This window comes from Oncorhynchus nerka, linkage group LG3 (genome assembly GCF_034236695.1).
Source record: "Oncorhynchus nerka isolate Pitt River linkage group LG3, Oner_Uvic_2.0, whole genome shotgun sequence".
NCBI lineage: Eukaryota > Metazoa > Chordata > Actinopteri > Salmoniformes > Salmonidae > Oncorhynchus > Oncorhynchus nerka.
Window position 1 is genome coordinate 32,272,863 of NC_088398.1, and position 11,328 is coordinate 32,284,190.

General features: G+C 42.5%; 1 protein-coding gene across 1 annotated transcript; it reads right to left on the reverse strand.

Annotated features, from left to right (window-relative positions):
- Nucleotides 1-2,119: 2,119 nt before the first annotated feature.
- LOC115106850 (membrane progestin receptor alpha-like) lies at nucleotides 2,120-8,755 on the reverse strand. The gene has a single exon (XM_065011369.1). The coding sequence runs from the start codon at nucleotides 7,650-7,652 to the stop codon at nucleotides 6,588-6,590; it is 1,065 nt and encodes a 354-aa protein (XP_064867441.1). The 5' UTR covers nucleotides 7,653-8,755; the 3' UTR covers nucleotides 2,120-6,587.
- Nucleotides 8,756-11,328: the final 2,573 nt, after the last annotated feature.

Consider the following 11,328-nt stretch of genomic DNA (forward strand, 5'->3'; position numbering starts at 1 on the left):
AATTGTCCAGGCCACTTGTACAGTTGAAATTGGAAAATTATACACACAATGGAGTCATTAAAACACGTTTTTCAACCATTCCACAAATTTCTTGTTAACAAACTATAGTTTTGGCAAGTCGGTTAGGACATCTACTTTGTGCATGACAAGTAATTTTTCCAACAATTGTTAACAGACAGATTATTTGATTTATAATTCACTGTATCACAATTCTCGTCAGTCAGAATTTTACATACACTAAGTTGACTGTGCCTTTAAACAGATTGGAAAATTCCAGACAATTATGTCATGGCTTTGGAAGCTTCTGAAAGGCTAATTGACATCATTTGAGTCAATTGGAGGTGTACCTGTGGATGTATTTCAAGGCCTACCTTCAAACTCTGTGCCTCTCTCCTTGACATCATGGGAAAATTAAAAGAAATCAGCAAAGACTTCAGAAAAACATTGTAGACCTCCACAAGTCTGGTTCATCCTTGGGAGCAATTTCGAAATGCATGAAGGTACCACGTTTCATCTGTACAAACAATAGTACGCAAGTACGTATATACACCATGGGACCACGCAGCCGTCATACCTCTCAGGATGAACGTACTGTCTCCTAGAGATGAACGTACATTGGTGAGAAAAGTGCAAATCAATCCCAGAACAACAGCAAGGACCTTGTGAAGATGCTGGAGGAAACGGGTACAAAAATATCTATATCCACAGTAAAACAAGTCCTATAATGACATAACCTGAAAGGCCGTTCAGCAAGGAAGAAGCCACTGCTCCAAAGCTGCCATAAAAAAGCCAGACTACGGTTTGCAACTGCACATGGGGACAAAGATCATACTTTTTGGAGATATGTCCTCTGGTCTGATGAAACAAAAATATAACTATTTGGCCATAATGACCATCGTTATGTTTGGAGGAAAAAGGGGGAGGCTTGCAAGCCTAAGAACACCATCCCAACCGTGAAGCACGGGGGTGGCAGCATCATGTTGTGGGGGTGCTTTGCTGCAGGAGGGACTGGTGCACTTCACAAAATAGATGGCATCATGAGGAAGTAAAATTATGTGGATATATTGAAGCAACATCTCAAGACATCAGTCAGGAAGCTAAAGCTTGCTCACAAATGGCTCTTCCAAATGGACAATGACCCCAAGCATACTTCCAAAGTTGTTTCAAAATGGCTTAAGGACAACAAAGTCAAGGTATTGGAGTGGCCATCACAAAGCTCTGACCTCAATCCTATAGACAATTTGTGAGCAAAACTGAAAAAGCGTGTGCGAGCAAGGAGGCCTACACACCTGACTCAGTTACACCAGCTCTGTCAGTAGGAATGTGCCACAATTCACCCAACTTATTGTGTGAAGCTTGTGGAAGGCTCCTGAAACATTTGACCCAAGTTAAACAATTTAAACGCAATGCTACTGACCCACTGGGAATGTGATGAAAGACATAAAAGCTGAAATAAATCATTCTCTGTACTACTATTCTGACATTTCACATTCTTAAAATTAAGTGGTGATCCTAACTGACCTAAAACAGGGAATTCGTACTAGGATTAAATGTCAGGAATTGTACAAATCTGAGTTTAAATGTATTTGGCTAAGTTGTATGTAAACTTCCGACTTCAACTGTATGTTGACTATGGGGATGTTATCTATATGCAGGCAGCAGCATTTACACTTAGAGGGCACAAAAAAAAGCAGCTTTACCCAACTCTGTGGAGACTCTGTGGAGACCAAGCCTGAGACCGGGTTTGATCATTTGTGCGTCTAAATTGAATTAATGATGATAGATACATAGTAAGTTTCTGCATGAGTGCTTTGTAGATAAACACAAGAAAATGCTGGACTCTCCTTACATAAAGAAAAGGCCCAACAGTCTTTGATAAAAAAACAAAACGGTGAGTTCCATAACCAGGAATAAACCTGAGGGCATAATGGAAAACAGCATCTAGTGGTTTATGTGGAACAATTTACAGAGCTCTCTGAAATGAGATGTTCTGGTCCCCTTGCTCAGTTCAGTGTCTGTTTTTCTTAATATGTTTTGTAATTTTGTACATTGTATTTGTTTGATGTATTTATGCAGGGCTAATTAATCAATAAACACAATAGCTGACATAGACTGTGAGTAAATGTTTAATTAAGCCTACAGTTGCATAGGGCAGGACTTAACATTGCAAACCTGCATAAAACAAGCTCAGCCCTGTGAGTTGTATTGTCCAATAACGTTGCTTTCTCTGTGTATGTACAGTCGTGGCCAAAAGTTTTGAGAATGACACAAATATTAATTTTCACAAAGTTTGCTGCTTCAGTGTCTTTAGATATTTTTGTCAGATGTTACTATGGAATACTGAAGTATAATTAACAAGCATTTCGTGAGTGTCAAAGGCTTTTATTGACTACATGAACTACATGAAGTTGATGCAAAGAGTCAATATTTGCAGTGTTGACCCTTCTTTTTCAAGACCTCTGTAATCCACCCTGGCATGCTGTCAATTAACTTCTGGGCCACATCCATCACTTTTGCCTTATGGCAAGGTGCTCCATCATGCTGGAAAAGGCATTGTTCGTCACCAAACTGTTCCTGGATGGTTAGGAGAAGTTGCTCTCGGAGGATGTGTTGGTACCATTCTTTATTTATGGCTGTGTTCTTAGGCAAAATTGTGAGTGAGCCCACTCCCTTGGCTGAGAAGCAATCCCACACATGAATGGTCTCAGGATGCTTTACTGTTGGCATGACACAGGACTGATGGTAGCGCTCACCTTGTCTTCTCCGGACAAGCTTTTTTCCGGATGCCCCAAACAATCGGAAAGGGGATTAATCCGAGAAAATGACTTTACCCCAGTCCTCAGCAGTCCAATCCCTTTACCTTTTGCAGAATATCAGTCTGTCCCTGATGTTTTTCCTGGAGAAAAGTGGCTTCTTTGCTGCCCTTCTTGACACCAGGCCATCCTCCAAAAGTCTTTGCCTCACTGTGCGTGCAGATGCACTCACACCTGCCTGCTGCCATTCCTGAGCAAGCTCTGTACTGATGGTGCCGCAATCCCGCAGCTGAATCAACTTTAGGAGATGGTCCTGGCGCTTGCTGGACTTTCTTGGGCGCCCTGAAGCCTTCTTCACAACAATTTAACCGCTCTCCTTGAAGTTCTTGATGATCCGATAAATGTTTGATTTAGGTACAATCTTACTGGCAGCAATATCCTTGCCTGTGAAGCCCTTTTTGTGCAAAGCAATGATGACGACACGTGTTTCCTTGCAGGTAACCAGGGTTGACAGAGGAAGAACAATGTTTCCAAGCACCACCCTTCTTTTGAAGCTTCCAGTCTGTTATTTGAACTCAATCAGCATGACAGAGTGATCTCCAGCCTTGTCCTCGTCAACACTCACACTTGTGTTAATGAGGGAATCACTGACATGATGTCAGCTGGTCCTTTTGTGGCAGGACTGAAATGCAGTGGAAATGTTTTGGGGGGATTCAGGTCATTTGCATGGCAAAGAGGGACTTTGCAATTATTTGCAATTCATCTGATCACATTCTGGAGTATATGCAAATTAACATCATACAAACTGAGGCAGCAGACTTTGTGAAAATTAATATTTGTGTCATTCTCAAAACTTTTGGCCATGACTGTTTATAGGAACCCCCCCTAGTCTTTCTAGTAATAAAAAGTTTGACATGGTTTTCAACTCTAGTCCCATCATAGCCCATATTCAGCCTTTTTACAACAGATTAATCACGTCATTATGTATAAAGTAATGAGTTTCAACTGGTTAGGTTATCAGATCAGGAAAAACTACGGGCCCCAGAATTATTTTTCTGTCACCTCTGGGGTATGCAGTGTGGTTAAGGTTAAAATTAAATTGAATGACTTTGTGGCTGTGCCAGCTAGTGACCACCCTGCAGAGCTGCCTCCAGAACAAGATTCCTGACAAAAAACGGTAACCTGCAATGCTGGGTAGAACTGGATACAGTGGTTAGAATTAGGCTCCGTGCAGGACAGTGAGAGTCAGTAGTAATCAAGGTTAACATTTATATGACTCAGAGTTGGTTTGTGTTAGGAATGGTGCTTACAGTGGTAGTTTGGACACTAGGGGTCACAATCATTGTATTGTAGTCATTGCAATCAATCAATCAAATGTATTTATAAAGCCCTTCTTACATCAGCTGATGTCACAAAGTGCTGTACAGAAACCCAGCCTAAAACCCCAAACAGCAAGCAATGCAGGTGTAGAAGGTGTGGAAGCATTGCAACCACTTTATCAGTGAAACCATAACAATTCAAATTCAGGTAACTGCCAAAATAAAGGTACGCCAACATAAAGTTTCTTAATTGGACGTTGGGCCAGCACGAGCCACCAGAACAGCGTCAATGCTCCTTGGCTTAAATTCTACAAGTATCTGGAACTCTATATGAGGGATGCGATACCATTCTTCCATGAGAAATTCCATAATTTGGTGTTTTGTTGATGGTGGTGGAAAACGCTGTTTCAGGCGCCACTCCAGAATCTCCCATAAGTGTTCAATTGGGTTGAGATCTGGTGACTGAGACACACACACACACTTTAAACACCCTATGCTCCTTTGAGACCCCTCTTTCATAGTCACTGAGTTCTCTTCTTCTAGCCATGGTAGCCAAAATAATGGGCAACTGGGCATTTTCATACATGATCCTAAGCATGATGGGATGTTAATTGCTTAATTAACTCAGGATCACATCTGTGTGGAAGCATCTGCTTTCAATATACTTTGTATCCCTCATTTCCTTAAGTGGTTCCTTTCTTTTGGCAGTTACCTGTAAGTCAGTCATGATTGAACCTTTTCGTCACCTGTTAGATATTAGTCTAAGCTTTGTAGGTGACATCAGTGACATTGGTTGAACCCAAACCCGTCAGTGCTCTCAGGTCTGTAAAGTTCAATGCCACCTCAAACCTCCATCTGATCAGCACATATAAAATGACATACATTTTAGGAGGCATCTCACAACAGAACACTAGGGCAACATTATCTTATTCATCTAAAATGAACATTTTAAATGGCATTTCGTTCAAATTGAGTATTGGAATTATTGTCTCCAGGTCCTGATTTGAATACCTGTGTAATAAATGCATTGTTTACTTTAGATTTAAATATATTATTGCCACAGTTTCATGGACATCATAAAAATAGGTTTTAAAATAAATCCAGCTCTATTATGAGTCATTTGTTCACCTTTCGCTGCTGTGTGACAGACTTAAAATGTCACCCTAAGGGACTTGAGAGGATGTTAAAGGACTACAATGTTCTTGAGGAGGGTCTCAAAAATAAGAAAGCAGTGCAAAGACAGGCTTTCAAACACATTCACATCTGAATCACACACAAACATATATACACGCTTCAAGGCACATACATACCCAACCATACATATACAAATATACAAACAGTAAGTCACCGTACTCAGACAGCCCTTTTGTGAGTAAAGTCAAGTCCATGAAAAGACTGAACAATACACACAAAGGCATTGACATCATCGGGTGTGAAAAAGCAAAAGCTGATGTTCCAGCCCTTTGAATACAAAAGGAATATTATCACAACGACAAAGAGACATCATTGTAATCTTGGGCACATAATTCCATCCATTTCTTACGCCAACTATCCTAAGAGTGCCAGCTTTGTTCTTTGACATGATCAATCCGCCAATTTATGTTTCTTAGAGGAGAAATGTTCGGTTTGGTTTGCAAATTGTGTGCTCTATGCCTCTAGCCAAGTCTAACTGCCAGACTATTATATCTGACAGCCCGTAAAGGCATCTCTCAATCAGTTAGAAAGCATAGCTTTGGAGAAAATGGGCAGAGAAAATGGTAGATAAAACACAGAGAATGAGTCATTTGGCAGTGTTGACTGAGCTCACTGGAATATCATGGGATGACCAAGGAATAAAAAAAATAATAATACTGGTCTTTGTTAAGCACTAACATTTGACTTGGGAGTCAAATCACTTTGAAACTCACATTGTATTTTTAAGAAATAAAAGCTGGTGAGAAATTCTTCTTATTCAATTATTATTATAATTATTTATTTATTATGCACTTAAGGGCATTTTGGGTATACTTTCCATTCTTTCCTGCATACCTCTATTGAGATGGTTTGTGTCATGCTTGGAGTTGGTCAGTAAATACTGTATATAGTCAAAAAGTCATTCTGACTATTCAGTAGATAGCTAGGCCATGACATGTGACCTCAGAGTAGAGAGTGGAAAATTAAGAGGAAAATCAACACATTAAAAAAGTCTCAATTCCAAGCTTCATGTTACCATTTATGTGAAGTGAAACATTGTTATTTGAAGTGTTACAGGTACTGCTTGTGCTGTGACAGACAGAAACTACCAGGTTTCTCTGTCTTCATGGAAAGTCAACATCGCAAGACAAAGTCTATGTAGCCAGTTTAAAATGTCATTTGGCAGGCCACAAAAAAATAACTGAAAAAAAACCCAGCAGGTCATCTTTTTACAAAATGAACAGTCTGATTTGTTTAATCTCTTGTCTTTTTAGCTTTCCAGTGTAAATCAGATTAAAGTATTTCTCCCTTATCCTAATGTATTCCTCTGTCCTGACAGCTCCTACTCCACTTTCTCAAGCATTTGCGCCTGCACACGTTTCCGCACGTAGAAGGCAGTGAGAGCGCTGCAACATGCTGTAAAGACGAAGAGCGCCACTGTGTCGTGGGCCAGGTTGCCATGGAGACGCTCGTAGAGGGGCCTCCGCTCAATGTAGTCTATGCGTGTCGCCTCGATCTGCACCAGGGTGCACAGCACCAGGAACACGTGGAAGATCTGGTGGCCCTGGCCAATGAAGTCACATCGCCCGGGCAGCCAGCACTCTGGGTGGGGACAGGCAAAGAAGTAGGCGCTCACCAGGAAAAAGAGTACCTGGTAGCGGTGGTAAGCCACGGCCTGGTTGGAGCAGCCCCCCTCCTGCTGGTGGCAGCTGTAGATGCGGTGCAGCACTGGGCTGATGTCCAGGCAGTAGGCCAGGCCTGAGGGAACCACCTGGAACAGCTTGTGGGCAAACTTGGGCAGCCTCGGGCTGGCATACTTGCCGTAGCAGCAGCCGAAGCACGAGAACCAGGCCAGGAACGCTGCGGTGGGCAGGAAGATCCCTCGCACCCGGGCGTGCCAGCTCTCCTCGATGGCGTAGTAAAAGTGGGCAAGGGCGCTGCCATACTGGTAGATGGCCACGCCCACATAGTCCAGGAAGTAGAAGGTGTAGTGGGAGAGCTCGGACTTGGCGTTGAGCAGGTGGGCCAGGGCACTGAACGACAAGTAGGTGAAGGCTGAGAGGAGGACGATAAACAGGGGCTGGGCGTGGGGGTCACGGAGGAAATCCACTGTCTCAGACAGCTCCTGGCACCTGACCAGGATGATGAAGGCGGCCAGCAGGTGGGTCCAAACGTTGAGTGCCTCGTTGTGCCTCTGGAAGAGGGTGAAGAAGTAGTAGCGCCAGCTGTGGTCCGGCTGCCTGTAGCCTCCAATGATGTGAGGCTCGCGGAACACCCAGGGCACGTCATGGGCCTTCACGGTGCAGGGCAGAGTAGGGAAGGCCGACTCGAGCAGCTGAGGAATCTGACGCAACGGTTGAGCATTGATGAACAGGCGACCAATCTGCTCCATCACCACAGTCGCCATGGCAAACTAGATACGGAAGATGAGAGCAGAGAATGAGTTCACAGTCAGTCAATAACATCTATCTGGCCATGAGCTATCATTTCTGATGAGGATTTAGACTCTAATCCATATGCATTAGGTCTATGTGTGTTGCATGATATTACAATGCTTAGATTTTTTGGCTTTGGTTTAGTAATAGGGGTGGGTGGAGGGGGTAGATTAGCTTGTTAGATTATTTAATTTAACAGATATCTTTATAATGTCTACATCGGAAACAAAGCAGTGTACTTTTTTTCTCTCGAATATATGCAATTTAACAGTTTTATATGACGTACTTTCGATCTGAATTATTTTGGACATCAAAGCAATGTTGAGGATATCCTATTTGAGTCATAAAAGGATATTCATATGATAGGTAAGATATAGCCTTCAAAACCTTGCAGAGAGCCTATCCAACTGACAGTCCCTTTGAAAAAATATATAAAATATTGGAACCAAGACATACAAATAACTGATATTGTTGGAACATAAATAACAAAATGACAGATTCCAAAAATCTACGCTTAATCAAGTTTAAACTAATGCATAGAACGTACTATACAAGAGACAAAATACACAAATTCTACAGCACAATGGTAGAGTCATGTAAAACAAACAATTACTCAATAATTCATGCCTTCTGGGAGTGCTATGAAGTACAAAAGATATGGGAAGAGTTAGAAAGTTGACTATCAGAAGTTTTACAATGTAAGTTTAATTTTAATCCATCTATCTAACATATTTCAAGACATGGCATATATGAGGGTGAAGTGAGATATCCGATGGGTTGGATCATTATTTTCTCGTCAATAATTTTGAGGGGGAAAAAATAGTTAAAAACTGGAAATGCATTAGCTTCAATGCCATACAACTCTCCTGCTCTTAAATACAAGTAAAACTAAATGCATGCTCTTCAACCGATCGCTACCTGCACCTGCCCGCCTGTCCAACATCACTACTCTGGATGGCTCTGACTTACATTTACATTTACATTTAAGTCATTTAGCAGACGCTCTTATCCAGAGCGACTTACAAATTGGTGCGTTCACCTTAAGACATCCAGTGGAACAGCCACTTTACAATAGTGCATCTAAATCTTTTAAGGGGGGTGAGAAGGATTACTTTATCCTATCCTAGGTATTCCTGAAAGAGGTGGGGTTTCAGGTGTCTCCGGAAGGTGGTGATTGACTCCGCTGTCCTGGCGTCGTGAGGGAGTTTGTTCCACCATTGGGGGCCAGAGCAGCGAACAGTTTTGACTGGGCTGCGCGGGAACTGTACTTCCTCAGTGGTAGGGAGGCGAGCAGGCCAGAGGTGGATGAACGCAGTGCCCTTGTTTGGGTGTAGGGCCTGATCAGAGCCTGGAGGTACTGAGGTGCCGTTCCCCTCACAGCTCCGTAGGCAAGCACCATGGTCTTGTAGCGGATGCGAGCTTCAACTGGAAGCCAGTGGAGAGAGCGGAGGAGCGGGGTGACGTGAGAGAACTTGGGAAGGTTGAATACCAGACGGGCTGCGGCGTTCTGGATGAGTTGTAGGGGTTTAATGGCACAGGCAGGGAGCCCAGCCAACAGCGAGTTGCAGTAATCCAGACGGGAGATGACAAGTGCCTGGATTAGGACCTGCGCTGCTTCCTGTGTGAGGCAGGGTCGTACTCTGCGGATGTTGTAGAGCATGAACCTACAAGAACGGGCCACCGCCTTGATGTTAGTTGAGAACGACAGGGTGTTGTCCAGGATCACGCCAAGGTTCTTAGCGCTCTGGGAGGACACAATGGAGTTGTCAACCGTGATGGCGAGATCATGGAACGGGCAGTCCTTCCCCGGGAGGAAGAGCAGCTCCGTCTTGCCGAGGTTCAGCTTGAGGTGGTGATCCGTCATCCACACTGATATGTCTGCCAGACATGCAGAGATGCGATTCGCCACCTGGTCATCAGAAGGGGGAAAGGAGAAGATTAATTGTGTGTCGTCTGCATAGCAATGATAGGAGAGACCATGTGAGGTTATGACAGAGCCAAGTGACTTGGTGTATAGCTATATATATATATATAGACTTAGAATACGGGGACAACTACAAATACTTAGGTGTCTGGTTAGACTGTAAACTCTCCTTCCAGACCCATATCAAACATCTCCAATCCAAAGTTAAATCTAGAATTGGCTTCCTATTTCGCAACAAAGCATCCTTAACTCATGCTGCCAAACATACCCTTGTAAAACTGACCATCCTACCAATCCTCGACTTTGGCGATGTCATTTACAAAATAGCCTCCAATACCCTACTCAACAAATTGGATGCAGTCTATCACAGTGCAATCCGTTTTGTCACCAAAGCCCCATATACTACCCACCATTGCGACCTGTACGCTCTCGTTGGCTGGCCCTCGCTTCATACTCGTCGCCAAACCCACTGGCTCCATGTCATCTACAAGACCCTGCTAGGTAAAGCTCGCTGGTCACCATAGCATCTCCCACCTGTAGCACACGCTCCAGCAGGTATATCTCTCTAGTCACCCCCAAAACCAATTCTTTCTTTGGCCGCCTCTCCTTCCAGTTCTCTGCTACCAATGACTGGAACGAACTACAAAAAATCTCTGAAACTAGAAACACTTATCTCCCTCACTAGCTTTAAGCACCAACTGTCAGAGCAGCTCACAGATTACTGCACCTGTACATAGCCCACCTATAATTTAGCCCAAACAACTACCTCTTTCCCTACTGTATTTAATTTATTTATTTTGCTCCTTTGCACCCCATTATTTTTATTTATACTTTGCACATTCTTCTATTGCAAATCTACCATTCCAGTGTTTTACTTGCTATATTGTATTTACTTTGCCACCATGGCCTTTTTTTGCATTTACCTCCCTTATCTCACCTCATTTGCTCACATCGTATATAGACTTGTTTATACTGTATTATTGACTGTATGTTTGTTTTACTCCATGTGTAACTCTGTGTCGTTGTATGTGTCGAACTGCTTTGCTTTATCTTGGCCAGGTCGCAATTGTAAATGAGAACTTGTTCTCAACTTGCCTACCTGGTTAAATAAAGGTGAAATAAAAAATAAAAAAATAAAATAAAAAAAATATTATTCAAATATTGAAAAATGTGGCCTAATGATATAATAAAATACAACAATTTGAAGCCATATGGCATAAAGTATTTACAAGCCCTAGAAATACCAAAATGATGACAAATAAGAAAGTATGTTGAGAACAAACAAAGATGGGTATGGAAACTGTAGGAACATGAAGGTTTGAGCAAGTATGATGTCATTAATGTTTGTTGAAATCTAAGTACAGTACCAAGCAAAAGTTTGGACACACCTACTCATTCAAGGGTTTTTCTTTATTTTTACCATTTTCTACATTGTAGAATAATAGTGAAGACATCAAAACTATGAAATAACACATATGGAATCATGTAGTAAACAAAAACTGTTTAACAAATCAAAACATATGTATCACGTTTTAGGTAAGACCCAGATGCAGACAGTGTCAAAGTAACAAACGTTTATTACTAGTACAGGGGCAGGCAAAACGACAGGTAGGCAAGAGGTCGGTAATCCAAATAGGGTACAAAAGGTCCAGAACGGCAGGCAGTCTCAGGGTCACAGTAGGCAGGGGTCAATATTCCAGTGTGGTGTGGCAAGGTACAGAACG

Bases quoted from the DNA above. Each gene is read 5' to 3' on its own strand.
- LOC115106850 (XM_065011369.1), bottom strand. From the start codon at position 7,652: ATGGCGACTGTGGTGATGGAGCAGATTGGTCGCCTGTTCATCAATGCT.